Here is a 17,047-nt window from a genome sequence, read left to right on the forward strand (position 1 = left end):
CCGAGATAAAGTGATTTGTGACCCTTTCGTTTTGCCGATTCAGCAGAAGACGACAGGGATAGGAAAACACAGCTGTGAAATAACCCGTGGACGTACAGTGTCAGTACTTATCACATTCCAAAATTATTTCGACATTCGGGTTAATAGGTTGTCTAAAATGATTGCCGCTTTACAACTTAAATTTACCGCTCATTTGTTAAAAATAGTTAATTCTGTGAGTATGATTCTACCAAACTAACATGATCTGGTTCTAAACATATAAAATTATTAGCGCATATCAGCATTACTGAACAACAGGGACACAATTTTTCTACCCGTCTTATTGGAGGCCTATATGGAAAAAAACCTTTTTTGAGTGCTAAAAATAGACATCGTCCTATTTGCCATGTGGACTTATTAGCGGGGAAATACGGTATTTATAGCCGTCGTTGTTACGATATCCAATAAATTGTCACAAGTTGGAAAAACAAGTCGATTTATTAGAAAATAATTTCTGGCAAATAATTCTGATAACAATAGTTGAAAGTATCGATCCTTTACCAGGATGATTTTTTGTTGCGCAAAATAATCCAATCCATGACTGGTACCAGCATTTAAAATGTCATGCCGTATTAATTTAATTCTGTTCAACGTAACTCATGGTTGTATCGACAATCTGTGGACATAAAATGTGTGGTAAACTGACCGATATTATTGAATATTGATTCCTATTTTTATATTGATAAAATAATGAAAGTATTAATACCGAATACAACGGGTATTTGTGGACATGAAATACGTGGTAAACTGCCCAATTATAATTAATTTCGGATTCGTATTTACAAAATAATAAAACTATTATAATTCTAAAATGCAACGGCGATCTGTGGCCTCGAAATGTGTGGTAAACTGCCCGATTTACCAACATTTGAGTTATGATAATAGAATTAAATTAACACGGTAAGGCATTTTAAGTAGTGGTATCGGTCATGGATTCGGAAATTTTGCGCAGCACAAAATCATCCTAGTAAAATGTCCATACTTTTAAATACAAACCAATGGCAACCATTATCCAAATTGGTTCCCAAGAGCGGGATAAAGTTGTGACTTGTGACAATTTTTCGTGAGTACGAAAATAAGAATCAAAAACTAATCATATTCGGCACAATATCACGGCAATCTGTGGATATAAATTGTGTGGCAAACTCGCGATTAATATTAATTTTTGATTCCTATTTTCGTATTTACAAAATACAACGGCGATCTGTGGACTTACAATGTGTGGTAAACTACCCGATTATAAATAGTTTTTGATTCCTATTTTCATATTTATGAAATAATGAAAGTATTATTACTCAAACATACAACGGCGATCTGCGGACTTAAAATGTGTGGTAAAGTTACCGAATATAATTAATTTTTGATTCGTATTTTTGTACTCACGAAAAAATTGTCACAAGTCGGCAAAATACCTCATACTTTATCCCGCTTTTTGACAAATAATTTGGATAATGGTTAGTATTTAAAGGTATGGGCGTTTTACTAGGATGATTTTGTGTTGCGCAAATATTCAAATCCATCATCGATACCACTATTGTCGTATTAATTTAATTCTGTTAACATGTTTCATGGTATATGAAATATATACTGCAATAATCTGCAAATATGAAATGCATGGTAATTTGGCTAGGTTGTAACTTTAGATAGCAGTTATTCCATTGCTTATTGTATGGAAATTCCTACATACATTTAGAGAAGCTTACATTAGTGGATTTTATTTTCGAAGTATTCGAAATTTCATATTCGAAAAAAATAATTTCGAATGTATTCGAAATAGTGAACTATTCGATATTGGCCATCCCTGCTAGTATATTATGTAAACTTTCATGGAAAATAAATAAGAATGAATTGGTATTACAAACAGTACAGCACTACAACTTTTTAATATAATGAATGAAACACCAAAATGAGTAAAAAGTAAAGCAGATCTGATATTTCTTTTCAAAAAGAATTAAATTGCGGTAACATGAGGTCTAGTACAATATAGTGATAAGTTTTATGGCACGGGTCGGCAACATTTAGCATTGAAAGAGCCATTTGGCAACATTTCCGTCAAACTCAAATGTAATCGGAGCTGCAACATCTACTCTAATGTCGGTGGCTATCAAAACTCTCGGAAAACCACTTGTGATTCTTCTTACTAAGAAGAAGCCAAATAAATTATGAGAGATGGAATAATTCAGTTTACGATGAAATGAAAAGAACTTGGAAAATGAAAAGAAAAATTATTTTGACAGATTCGCAATATCTTAATGCGACCTATATTTACCGCTCTCGACTTATACCAGCTGTGATGTGTAATTAGTGAGTAGTTATCGACTTTATGTCCCCGACTTTCATTACATCCCCGCTGCTTCTAACAAAAAACGCTGTAGCCAGAGCTCCGAGAACAAAGTGCCGCATTTGGCTTTGGAGCCGCACGTTGCTGATCGCTGTTTTATGGCAAAATAGAAAAACACCAGTGATGTGGAATTGGGGCAATTGCAATTTCAAAAATGACCGCCTTGTGACCAAAATTTCTGTTTTCGGCTAAAAACTCTCGAATGTCATGCTGTACTGTAAAACATGCCGAACTAGGGTGGCTTACCCACTTTGCGACCACGATCTGATTGCGACCATCAACTTAATCGATTAAATTAATGCTGAAAAAATTAACGAACTGCGACGATATTTCTCTCCCTTGAAGCTCTGCGAAATTACACTAAAATGCGCCACAAACAAAAAAGTTACGACCGAAAACCCAACCAAAGGAAAAAAAACGGACCATTTTTCCATGTCGCCAACTACCCATTGTCCCTTTAAAAGAGCTTGAAAATCCATACAAATATAAGAGATAAAAAGATGAAACTTGGCAGGTGGGTAGAGCTGTGTTTCTTTTAACCATCTTTAAAGTTTCGCGTTTCTACATTCAAAGGAGGGGGAATAGGGGGGTTCGCATTTCCATTACATCGATAATAGCTTTGTCGACCAATTTGCGACCACAGTGTTTTTGTCTGTTTGATTGCTGTGATGCGGTGCTTTGTTTATAATTTGACGAGTTTTGTTCGAAATACCCGTGTTCTTAAAATATATGACGATCAGAAATGCAATTAAAAGCCCATTTTTTTCACGCATGGCTGCGTATGCCCTAGTCTTGACGTAGCAGAAACGAGGTTCAAGGCTTGAAATCCGTGGTCGCACACTGGTCGTTTGGTCCCGAATACGACTTTGGAGTGTCGTACTTCGGTTGTTTGTATAGCTTCAACCCCTGGTCGTAGAAAGTTAATTCGAGGTTTAGCGTGTAGAAGAAATGCCAATGCACCTACGGTGAAAATATTAACGGGTTAGAAATATTGGTTTTTGTTTCATAGCGGTTTGAATGAAATCGTCCACAGACTGGCTACACCACCCTATGACTTGAGTTTGACACACTGATTCAAAAACAGTACCTTCTTTTACAGTACCTTTACTGTAGTCTTCACGACTTAGTCTGACCACCAGAACGCAGCGAGCAAAAAAAAAATGAATACCGCTATCATACTGTCATAGAGCCCACAGAATTTTTGAAATAAATAAAAGTAGTAGTCTTCTAACAACAAATATAATCTTCAACCAATGAAAATTTTAAAGCAATTGCTTGAAGAAAAGAAGCATTTTTTACAACAACAAGAAGTTGAAGAAGAATACCAACAACAACATGACAACAAATCGATTCATAGTTCATGTCCAAAAAATACCGGTATCCAAATTCAGACTGTGTGAATTTCGTCAACTTCTCGATTTCAGTCTGTTGTCTGGCCCACACGGTTTGAAAATACAATTAGTGATTTAATGGATAATTCTTGGGTCTGGTATAGTTTAGTACTGCTTAACGAGAGAGTCTGGGCCTGTGTACATTGACACAAACTGGCACTAAAAGAAAGCACATTATAAAAACGTCACCATTCTGCCATTGGAAAGAAATAACACTATTTACGTAGTCTACCGTACCGAAGGCAATCCATGTTGACACAAACAAAGATTACACTAATTTTAGCCTACATAAAAGTTTTTCTAAATTTAAAAAAATTTAGACTACTGCAATTAAATTTCCTATAGTCTAACTTGACTGAATAGAGGAATATTTCGATTATAATCTGTACATTTTCGATTGAGACCTTCCTTCCCGATACCGGGACGGTGGTATCGACGATACCGTACCGGTACCGTTCCGGTGCTGCAATATCAGTAACGTTACGTCCTTCCTGTCATCGGATGTCCAGAATATGCCTTCTGCATTGATAGTACTTGAGCGCCCACTTGCGAGAAATCGACGAATATATAAATCGACGTCAAAACAACGAGCTTTCTAATCTCATCAGGCATCGAAATGTATGTAATACGTATGAGCTTACCGGTACTATAGTTCCCGGGACCAAAGCGTATATATAATACAGTCCCGATTTTAGCAAGTTGTCTCACCCGGTCAAGTGCATTTTCAAGTATTTTGTGGCGTCTGAAGCTGCCTCAAAACCGTGGCGGGATTTCCTAATCATGACCGCTATGACCAAACCAATGAAACCATTGAACTTCCATGGCGACTGACTTTTTAGCTGCCACAAACCAATGACAGAGCTGCCGTGGTTACGGTTGATAACCAAAGGCATGTCGGCTGTAATGGCAGGGCTGCCCCCGATGGCGATAAATATTGGGTAAGTTTAACATTTTTGGACACGTCAGTGGACATAACGATCGTTTCAATATTGTGTTATTGCTGTTCTTTGACTCGTTTTTAAAGTCGCCTTTCTCTTTGATTACTGGACCAATTGCTTTGAATTTTTCAGTAGTTAAATGTGGTATTTTTTTTTAGAAGGCTATTACTTGACTGTCTGTACGTTTCGATTCTGCAAAATTCTTGCTACTGGAAATCCGAAACTTTCTTGAGGGTACCGGTGGCGTCAAAGCATAGGCAACAGTAAGGACTGATTCGCTCTCGTCGACGTGTCCATATATTTGAGCGTTGTTCTCCTGTTCCTATAGATACAGTTTTGATGGATTTGGGGTTAGGTTTCAGTGTATATATTTTCGCATGATAAACTAAAATCTGATACATGACTTTGTGAATATACCGGTAATAGCGCCATAACCACGCAAGAGCTGCAATCGGTTTGTTCGTGGCAGGAGCTGCCATGGAGTGGTTACCACTGATTTCAACTCAAAACACTATTTCAGATAGCGAGTGAAATTGTTATTTGATGTTTATGATATAAAGTTTGAATCGTACGCAGCGCCGGATTAACCATTAAACAATATAAGCACGTGCTTAGGGCACCAAGCAAAGAGGGGCACCACAGAAATTTTAGAACAGAATTTTATATAGTTTATCGGTGTTTATTAAAATATTACGACTTCACCAGACGACTCAAACTTCAAAATGTTCGCTTGTTTTTCGTCTTCAAGTATCATATTAACCTTTTTTATTAAAAATAAACACTGAAACTTTTCTTTGGACACGAAATGGGCCTATGAGTCGTTTTCTTAAATTGTTGTTGTTTTCTTATTCTAGTGTTCTCTAGGTTGCTGCATTTTTGTTTTAAAAAGAAAATGTTTACACTATGTGGTGGTTCCACGGTCGCATTTCAACGATCTAGTGGTCAGCGAAGTCGGGAGTTTTTTGATAAGGTAGACCAGGGTGGTCCAAACCCTGTCATGCTGATGGAATCCGTGCGGCTCACAGAACAATTTTAGCGTATATTTGTATCTAATGAAGGAACGGTTTTCAGTTTTTTCAGCTATACCAACTGGGGCTAGGATCCCGCGACTCAAACCCATTTTCTAACGTTTGTGCCTTTATTTCAGTAAAAACACTCCTCTGTTTACATGCGTCGGCCATGTGACAGTAGTGACTTAACGCCGAGCCGACTTAACGCCGCGCAATCCATTTTTTTTAGCTTGGTCCCAAAATACCAACTTAGACGGACTTGGTTGGTATTTGACGATGGCACTGTACGTGTAGACTAAATTATATTATAACGTAACAAGTATATAATTCACAATTACTCGTTTAATGAGTCTATAATTTAATTATAAGTTAGACAAATGGCAACAAAACGCAGAAAAGTTAATGCTAAGTGCATATGGTTTAATGGCGCAGAAAATATTCAAGTGATCAGTCTTCGCAGGCTGCTCTAAATTTTACTTCTGATTTGTGCGAGAAAATGTGATTCATCAGTCATCCGTTCGGTTTTTAACTTTCTAAAAATATGTGCGGCCCGCCAATGACTTGCAACGTTTAATTTTGGCCCGCGAGCGACAAAAGGTTGCCGACCCCTGCTGTAAAGTGTAAATTCTTACTACAACGGATAAGATTATATATTTTCGCCCGGCATCATCAATATGTATCTGTTGTCATTTACGTAAGGATCATTCATTAAAAGCTTACTTTAGCAGTAGTCCGGATGTTCACAAAGGTTAACGCCAGACTCATTTCAAAAGTAGTCAATGGCCAAGCATGATTCGACAACTAAATGATCATTTATCATAACCAATTAATTGGAGTCGACCAAAATGACCCACTGGTCCGGATGTTCACAACTATTTAAAGTCAGGCTTTTATTAATAGTCTTTTCACCTTTCAGAGCACTTGTACACCAGCTAAGCATGATTAAACGACTAAATAAAAAAAATATTCACAATCGATTATCAAATAACGCATATATCATAAATTTTGAAAGTTCAAAATTATAGTCATATATGAACGTCAGTTGCATGACATATACCGAGATAAAGATCCATATCATTACTTTCTAATGAGTTTATGGAAAGTGACGCGTAATGCAGTATATATATATATTGCAGTATATATATATTTAAGGTGACATTGGCAATCTGAGATAAACAAAATCGCGGTGGAAGCTACATATCGCATTTCAGCAAACCATAAACGAAAATCTTGGAATGAATATCGTCTAAAATTTTAGGTTATTAAAATAATTTTTCTAAAAAACGCTGGCGTGTCATGTATATTGTGTCGAGGTACATTATAAGGTTTGCTGCATTACTAGAAATAATTGTATACTTCTCAACATGACGCGACTTATTCAGAATTTACCTGAAACGCGATTAGGGTTGTCAGTTCCAGTCCAAGCTAAGTTGAATAGATTGAGGTAGGAAATTAAGTGGCTGTTATTTTCAAAAAAAGTCACGTCCAAAGTAGTGGCAAAGTACCATGTTCATTGCACGAACGATGGTTCGCTCAAAACGTGTGAGCCTTTGAAAATATGACTCAACGCTATTTTTAGTCACTGCAGGCTTGCTAATGATTTTTTCCATGAGGTAGGCCTACACTGCTGAATCCTCGAATATTTATTACATATGTATATTGTTCTCTTAACCATTTCTATCTAGATTCGTCCATAAGTAAAACATGAAATCTCCCGCTAAGATTATCGAGGTTTACAGTGATAACCTTTATTCTCAAAGAATCGGAAAATTGGATCAAAAAATTTTGATGAACGATCCTTTCGTGAATATTTGCAGATACGCTTTGGTGTCGCCGAACGGAAATATAGAATCTCATCCACACTCCGGGTTTGAGTCGGTAAATTATGTAATCTATGGACGACAATTCCATGGCGATAATTTTGGCAACGCCAATTATCTAACACCTGGTAGTATACAAAATATTAACTGCGGTGGAGGTATGTTACACAAAGAAACGCCTGTTGGTGTGTCCTATGGGGTTGGAATTTGGGTGGCGTTGCCAGAAAACGTTAGAGAATGCAAACCAGATTATCAGTTTGCCGACAGCAGCCAAATCCCAACTTTTAAAAAAAATGGAGCAACTTTCAGTTTATTAATGGGGAAGTCATGGGGAATGAAATCGAAGCTCTACACTCAAACTCCAACTGTTATGGCTAGTATTGATCTCGAACCCGGAGCTTCTCACACCCAGCCCATTGAACGAGATTGGAGTACTTTTGTTTACACTCTCACGGGCGGAATTGAGTCTGCTGGTACCAGACTAAAAGAATTCGAAGTCGGTGTCGTAGGAGAAGGCGATTTTATAACTTTTCAGAACAAATTGGAAAATAAAAAGGCAGAACTATTGTATTTCTCCGGTAAACCAATCAACGAGCCATATTTTGTTTATGAAAAAGGAGCTGATGCTTATCTGGCTGCAAACAAAAATGGAACTTTAGCAAAAGAGCAAGAATATATTCATTCCATGAACGGATTCAAAGAGCCAGTTTTGGATGACGTGATATAAAGTTGTTTATTGTGCTGATAATATAGTATCGTTGAGATTCTTCACCAATTTTTTGCAGTAGCTGTTTGCTAAAACCACCAAAGCCTTCTAATAAAGCCTAAAAATATTCGAGTCACCCATAATGTTTTGTAAATTTCGTTCCTAAAAAGAGTCATTAAAATTATATATATGTCTAGTTTCTCTTTTTTCATTTTCCATATGGTTCGCCTCAGTGGCGTTAATATAAAAACACGCAACCTTTGCATTTTCAGCAGTCATAGCAGCAGTTATATTTTTAGTGGTTAAAGATGGTATTTTTCGCTGCAAGGCTATTATTTATATATATTTATTTCAAATATTTATGTGTGTTCGGGATTCGTTTTCTGTATGCTATGACTTCATCAAAATTTGCGCATTCTGTGGCGGTTCCGCGAACGCATATCAGCGGATCTCGTGCTCAGCGGACGTAGGCGGATTTTGTCATTGGCGTAGGTGAGGTGTTTTTTATGGGGAACGGTAGACTGTAAGACCTGATCTGGTACTACAGAAGTAGGACTTGGAAAAGCTAGGACGGTCCCTGTACCGTTACCGGTGGCAGTACCCTGGTACCGTACTGGTATTTTACCGCATACGATTTTCGGGGAATTGGTGTCAAAAAAATTCGTTTGCTCTCCGTGTCACATATTTGAGCATAGCTCTCTTGTTTTATATTATTTCTCATGTCGGGTTGTTGTTTTCAATAACCAGTTAGTTAAATGAACACTGCCCCTTTCCCCTTAATATTATTTTTTTGTTTTTTGCCATTGGAGGCGCTGGTGGGTCATACGTCATTATAAACTTTCATAACTGATATTCTGATGACCTGGGTGTATTTATTTGAGTTCAGTTACAGTCGCCAAATTTAATGTTGTAAATATTGTTCGTTTGTTTTCTTCAGAATACCATATTTTACGTACGCTCGCACCTTTCACATTCACTGGAAACATATCAAATGACGACACCATCAACTTGTACGCGTCTTTGACGAAGTCATGTTAACTCAGCAGTTAACCCGGCAGAATCGGGTCTTAACATTGTTTTGGGACATAAAGTTTTTTTTTATTGTTTAGATATAATGTATATGACATATATAATGATACCCAGGTGGGTGTGGAGTATATAATGTTGAGCAATTTTTTTTAAGTGGATTCAAAGTATCCGGTCCAAGATGACGCACATCCTGAACCCTAACCTGGTAAACATACAATGTTCAGGTTGTGCGTCATCTTGGTACGAAGACTTCAGGAGCGCCTTTTCGTTAAAAACAATTATTTCATAACTACATGGTTTAGTTTTGCATACATAGTAACATTGAATCTCCTTACAATGTCAGAAATTCAATTTTAGTGGAACAAATGGTAGTTTATTTCACTAATACAAGCCAAGACCCATCGACAGCATCTAGCCACTTTCTATTGCGCTCTTCAAACTACATTTGCGTCGCCGCGGGCATTTCGTTTTCCTAGTTTAAGCTTAGGGACTTGGGAAATATTTTATTAGTTGAATTGGATTGGAATATTTGACCTTGTCTTTCACTCTGAACAAGGCCATGTAAAACCATCCACTGGTATCTAAAGATGTGTACGTGTTTTCTTTTGGAAGAACCGCAACCTTTCAGTGCTGCATTGACTTTGGCAAAATTAATATATCCTTGTGGAGATAGAAGGTATGCGTATGCGAAACCGAGATGTGCACCTGTTATGCCAACATAGTTGAGTCAAACGTTTTGAATACTAGTATATTACACACATTTTCCTGCGTGCTTCGGCTGTACGTAGCAACGCGCACATTTTTGCGCACATGCATCAAATTCCTCTTGATTATTGAGCTATAGGTTTTTGACGAGCTTTTGTGTATGATTTCATTCCATAGAATTTGTATGCTGTTCTAAAGAATACTAGTTTCCGCTTTTTCATTCATTCAAACCGCGTGTTAAAAGTAAGTTTTGTAATATTGCGTGTTGGTTTCCATCATCCTTAAATCGGTGATTTTAATACAAAATGATCAGTAACAGCTGCAATAAAAACAGCAGTACCCACTCAAATGACAGCTGGGGGATGGATACTCTTAGTATTTACTCCATCGCGTGCCTCTTACAGTCTTACCAGTTTACATGAGTGTCAATTGGTATCTAAGCTCAGCCAGCGACAAAAAGTTTCGGACTGCAGTTGGTGTGACGAAACGTTTTTAAATATATATTCTACAATAAGATTATTTGATTGCACACTACTGAAAGTTCCGCCTTATATGTCTTTTCCCATTGCAATATTCCTTTACTAATATTCGATAATATGATGCTCATCTGACATAGTTCTTAAAGTGTGTAGATGGGTATAATCTTTTCCACGCTGTTCAGATGGGAATGCGCGAATATATATAAGAATTGCTAATATTGGTTTGCAATGCGATAAAATCCCACCTTGGCATTTCTGCCTCTCGCAATTGCTGCGTATACTTATCGGGGAAGTTCTGTGGCGAGGTTATCAAATGAAAAAAAACATGGGAGTATTTTTTCTATTTCTCTACTACTATCAAACCTTGACATTTTGTGAAAACGTTTTTCCATGCAACCTTTTTTTAAAACATCCCCAACAACCACAATTAATTCTGTTATTAAACTTCCAAAACAAACAAATAAAATCAGCAACAGATGCATATCACCAAGTAGATATTGCTGAATTGATCTTTATTTTACCATTTTTCATGTAATTCTTTTTGTACACCTGTTGTCTATCGTAAATACAGCACATGTGACAATGTTGTAGTGTGTCTTTTTTGGCCTCACATTTTTTGATATTTGTAGTTAGAGCTCTCGGGGCTCTGTCAAACAAAGTTACATACATAATATTGGTTGTGAATTGCAAAACATGATCATGTTGTTGGAATAACTTGGCATTTTACCACCCGTATATCATTCATTGTTTAGAATATTAATAAAATCATAAAATTTAAAAATCCGTTTTCGTGAAATTTTTGTTGTAGCTGAATTCCAGGGACAGCATGACAACAGGCAAGAGAAGCACGGTCGCCTCTTTTAGTTTATGACAGGGTTTGTTAAAAGGGGACCCCGTCCTCCTTGGAGGCCGCTGATTGGTTATCTGGGAGCACGAACAAACAGATGGAAATGCGAATATATAATAACAATGTATTTCTATAGAAGAGAAGAAGCAAGAGTCTTTGGTAGTTTGAAAAGCATTGGCATGGAACATAAGAATGAACTACATTTAAAATGTAGCAATTTTCTCATTCTTGTTCTCGTTATATCATTATCTTTCACTGCGTCGTCGTGATCATCCCGCTGCATAACAATTCTCGCTAACAAATAATTGACTGTTCTCCACCGGGTGTATATCCACTTGAACCACTGGCGACTGCATTAGCAGGCTTGTATTGTTAATTGCAACAAAAACGGGTATTTTGAAATAGTACTCTTTATTTTACGTGTATGTTTCGACAGTATTTCCATATACTGTATATGGGTCGCGACCCAAAGATGGGCTCAACAAATACCTAAAAGTCATTGATTTTATTTCCTAGTAAATTTGGGGCTTGCGTAGTTTGTGCACCAAGATTGCGCATAACCTGGACATAGTATTGTAACAGGTTATAGTTCAGGTAGTGTGTCATCATGATGCACATGTTGGACGAAAAACACTAATACAAATATCTCAATAAATACCTAAAAGTTATTGATTTTATTTCCTAGTAAATTTGGTGCTTGCGTAGTTTGTGCACCAAGATTGCGCACAACCTGAACATAGTATTGTAACAGGTTATGGTTCAGGTTGTGCATCATTATGATGCACAGGTTTGACGAAAAACACTAATACAAATATCGAGCCGTAAAAAAATTGCTCAAGGCTGCAAACTCCACACCCATGTAGAAATGATGGGCAATGACCCCAAGATGAATAATCACAAATAAAAAAAACTTCATGTCTGAAATCAAACTTGGGCCAAAAAGGTCCCCTTATCTGCCGGACTACTGGTATGGGCGCCAAACAGCCACTCCAAATTTGAAGTCGACAATAAATATACATTGGTCCGGATGTTCACAAAAGACCAGACTCATTCAAGTAATAGTCTATCCACTTTTCAGAGCTCATGTACGCCAGCCAGGCATGCTTCGACGACTGAATATTAATTTTTCATAATCGATGATCAAAATATTCATATATACATCATAAATTTTAATAGTTCAAAATTATACTTATATATAAACGTCGGTTGCACGACATTAATGACAAAGAAAGATCAATATCATTACTTTCAAATGAGCTTATAGAATGTGACGCAGAATGCAGTATACTGTTTATATATTTTTAAGGTGACTGCATTGGCAATCTGAGCTGAACATAATCGTTATGAAGCTAAATATCGCATCCAAGTGCTTTAGCAAATAAGGCACACAATAAACGAAAATGTTAAAATAAATATAGACATAAAGTTTTGGGGTATAAAGATAGTTCTTTATCTATATATAAATGGCTTGTTATGTTTTTCAGCATTCGAATTAAATTATCAAGTCTCAACTGAGACGCACCACGTGGAAAATGAAATAAGAGAAACAAGACATACAATTTTATTGAATCTTTTTATGAACAAAATTTACAAAACATTATGAGTGATTTGAATATTTTCAGGCTTTCGTAAAAGGCTTTGATGGTTTTAGCAAACAGCTACTGCAAAACCTGAGTGAGGAATATCATCTATAATATATTATCAATATATAAATAATCTTTATATCACGTCATCCAAAACTGGCTCTTTGAATCCGTTCATGGAATGTATATATTCTTGCTCTTTTGCTAAAGTTCCTTCTTCGTTTTCTGCCAGATACGCATCAGCTCCTTTTTCATAAACAAAATATGGCTCGTTAATTGGTTTACCGGAGAAATACAATAGTTTTGCCTTTTTATTTTCCAATTTGTTTTGAAAATTTATAAAATCGATTTCTCCTACGACACCGACTTCGAATTCATTTAGTCTGGTACCAGCAGATTCAATTCCGCCCGTGAGAGTGTAAACAAAAGTACTCCAATCTCGTTCAATGGGCTGGGTGTGAGAAGCTCCGGGTTCGAGATCAATACTAGCCATAACAGTTGGAGTTTGAGTGTAGAGCTTCGATTTCATTCCCCATGACTTCCCCATTAATAAACTGAAAGTTGCTCCATTCTTTTTAAAAGTTGGAATTTGGCTGCTGTCGGCAAACTGATAATCTGGTTTGCATTCTCTAACGTTTTTTGGCAACGCAACCCAAATTCCAACCCCATAGGACACACCAACAGGTATTTCTTTGTGTAACATGCCTCCACCGCAGTTAATATTTTGTATACTATCAGGTGTTAGATAATTGGCGTTGCCATAGTTATCGCCATGAAATTGTTGTCCATAAATAACATAATCCACCGACTCAAACCCGGAGTGTGGATGTGATTCTATATTTCCGTCTGGCGAAACCAAAGCATATCTGTTAACATTCACGTAAGGATCCTTCATCAAAATTTTTTGATCCAATTTTCCGATTCTTTGAGAATAAAGATTATCCTTAAAAACCTCAATAATCTTGGCCGGAGTTTTCATGTTTTACTTATGAATCCTATAAATATAAATCGTGAAGAGCACAATATACATAAGTAATATTTTTAAAAATCGAGGATTTCACAGCAGTGTGCTTTGAAGAGAAATACACCAGTAGTCCACAACGACTACAATTAGCGTTTAGTCACACTTTCAAAGGTGCTCCCGAAGTATTTGTACCAAGATGGCGCACAACCTCAACATAATATGTGTACCAGGTTAGATTTGTTTAGGCTGTGCGTCATCTTGGTACGAATACTTCCGGAGCGCCCTTTTAATGACTTGCTCGGTTTGCTTCAACCATCGTTTGTACAATGATCTGGGAATCTTGTCTTTAGCTTTGGTCGTGTCTCATATTGAATTGCTGAACTCATTTCTAAAATAGGACTCCTATTCAACTTAACTTGAACTGGACTTGACTTTTTTTTCTTGGTGTGTGCCTGATTTGCTGATTCACTGGAATGCGATATGTTGCCTTCACAACGATATTCTTCATATCAGATTGCCAATGCAGTCAGCTTAATGTATATATTATACTGGATTCCCCGTCACTTCCTATGAGCTCATTAGAAAGAAATGATATTGATCTTTAACAGACTACAATTAAAATGAGTCTGGCGTTAAACTTTTCTAAACATTAGGACCAGTCGGTAATTATTTTCGACTCTAAATCATTGACTATAAAAAAATATCACTCAGTTGACGAATCATGCTTGGTTGGCGTAAAAGCGCTCTGAAATACTTATTATTTGAATAATGAGTCTGGCGTTAAACTTTTCAAACATTAGGACCAGTCGGTTATTATTTTCGACTCCAAATCATTGAATATAAAAAATTATCATTCAGTTGACGAATCATGCTTGGTTGGCGTAAATGCGCTCTGAAATACTTCTTATTTGAATAATGAGTCTGACGTTAAACTTTTGTGAACATCCGGACCAATTGATAATTATCGTCGACTTCAAATTTGGAGTGACTGTTTGGCGCCCACACCAGGGTATGATTCGAACTATGATTAATGGTCGAACTGCTAAGTTAAGATTTCGTGAAAGACAAATTGATAGTGTTCTCATTTATTATGTTTACAACGAATGTACATCAGGAAGCTCGGTGAAAAGTGCGAGTGTGCGTAAAATACGGTATTTAATGAAAGCAAACTAACAATATTTACAAAACACAATGTGCTGACATGGGAAATATTATATATAGCCTAAAACAGGAGAACTATGCTCAAATATGTGGACACGGAGGGAAAAACTAAATATTTTATCATCAATTCCCCGAAAATCGTAAGCGGGAACTTACTTAACAGTAGCCGTATCTAGAGGCGGATAACTCTATTATATGGACAACTCGACTACCCAAGGATACCGGTACCGGGCTTTTCCAGGTCCTGTGACGAAGATCCATTCTTCATGATTCAGGTTCAACGTGAATTGAATTACCAACTGATCCGAGCCACTTCTGTATTACCAGATCAGGTATCACAAACTAACGTTCTCCACGGAAAACTTTCCGCTCTCGCTAAACACGAGACCGCCGATATGCGTTTAAGGAACCGCCACAAGATGCGCAAATTCGGATGACGTCATCGCACACATAAACTAATTCCATAGAGCACACGGAAATATTTAAAATAAATAAAAGTAATGCCTTCTGTCGAAAAATACAATCTTAAGCTTGGGATCCACCGACCTCCGCGGATATGCGTTTGGGGAACTGCATGCCACAAGGTGGCAAATTTGAAGACGTCATAGCGCACGAAAAACGAATTCCATAGAGCTCACAGAAATATTTGAACAAAATAAAAGAAATAGCTTATAGCAAAAATGTCAATTTACACCTGAAAATTTCAAAGCAATTGGCCCAGTAGTAAAGAGAAAAGTGATTTTTTAACGATAAGAAGAAAAATACCAAGAAGAACAACACAAACCTAATAACAGAACGATCCATAGGTCTATTACGTGTCCAATAAAAGACACAAGAAAAAAAAACGAGGTAAATACATTAACATATGACTGCTGAAAATACAAATGTTGCGCGCGAATGCCTCTGTATATTATTTAAAACTTTTTGTCATGTCATTGTGATTAAAGCGATTTTTATGTGAAACGATTTTATTTTCGAGCGCATTGTTCAATAATGAAATTGTCTGGCAACTTGAACTATTGTTTCTAATCCATCACACGTTCCTTATGGTAAAAATGCCCAAAATGCATTCTGATATCAGAAGTTACAGGCCATCTTGAATATAAAGTTTTTCGTGTAATCGAATATGAATATATTGTATATATAAATTCAAGCATGGATTTCGCATACAACTTATGTGCACTCGACTGCTGGGTTGGATTTTCATATGAAATGCACTTCATACCTTATATTACACGAATAAACGCAATAAATTAAAGGAATAAATGAGATAGATAGATGGTAAAAATAGCTCAGCGAATATGACGAAATAACAAAAAAAAACAAGAATGCGTAAGTCATTTTCATTGGTTTTGATTGAATTTAAAAAAAGGAATGTGCCTATTTATTGAGGACATATGCAAACAGAAACATTGGAAACAAAATAAAAGTAATAGCCTTATAGCTAGCTATATGACATATGCAAATTTTCCCATCCATGAGTCCCAAACAGAAATCTGTTACAATAACATACTTTTTTATGTTTGAAATATATATTCATCAATATGACTCGCTCTGAAGGTTTTTTATGAATATTGGATAGAAAGAATAAAATACCAATGCATTTTCAAAAGAGAGCAATGCTCGAATATATGGACACGTTACGCTGAAATTCACTGTAGTACGGTACGGTAACTTACCAGCAGTCTTGACCACGGAACCTAGTTCACTGTTCGATGATCACTGATCAATATGTGTTTGCGAAATCGCCACGTGGTGGCAAATTCGGATGACGTCATAGCTCAAAATAAAAACGAATCTCATATGTCCACTGTCGTGTCCAAAAACGATCCATAGATTCATTTCGTGTCCAATAACTATTGTCTGAAAACTAAAAATCGCGTTTAACACTTGGATATATGGGCAGATAAATGGCGGAATGTAGTGAGTATACATTGGTACTTCGCTGAAGGTGTATCCCGTAATAACGTTCATTTCTCAAGAAATACGTCACAGAATTACGTCATAAATATTAAAAAAATCATACTAAACATT

General features: G+C 36.6%; 2 protein-coding genes across 2 annotated transcripts; one reads left to right on the forward strand and one right to left on the reverse strand.

Moving 5' to 3' along the window:
• Positions 1–7,423: 7,423 nt before the first annotated feature.
• On the forward strand, positions 7,424–8,266 carry LOC120329866 (pirin-like). Its single transcript, XM_039396658.2, has one exon. It carries the CDS (start codon positions 7,424–7,426, stop codon positions 8,264–8,266), a length of 843 nt encoding a protein of 280 aa, XP_039252592.2.
• Positions 8,267–13,024: 4,758 nt separating this feature from the next.
• Positions 13,025–13,867, reverse strand: LOC120329868 (pirin-like). Its single transcript, XM_039396661.2, has one exon. The coding sequence runs from the start codon at positions 13,865–13,867 to the stop codon at positions 13,025–13,027; it is 843 nt and encodes a 280-aa protein (XP_039252595.2).
• Between the last annotated feature and the right edge of the window lie 3,180 nt (positions 13,868–17,047).

This window comes from Styela clava, chromosome 12, assembly GCF_964204865.1.
Source record: "Styela clava chromosome 12, kaStyClav1.hap1.2, whole genome shotgun sequence".
Lineage (NCBI taxonomy): Eukaryota > Metazoa > Chordata > Ascidiacea > Stolidobranchia > Styelidae > Styela > Styela clava.

Excerpts from the sequence above, each read along its gene's own strand:
- LOC120329866 (XM_039396658.2), top strand. The coding sequence starts at position 7,424 with ATGAAATCTCCCGCTAAGATTATCGAGGTTTACAGTGATAACCTTTAT.
- LOC120329868 (XM_039396661.2), bottom strand. The coding sequence starts at position 13,867 with ATGAAAACTCCGGCCAAGATTATTGAGGTTTTTAAGGATAATCTTTAT.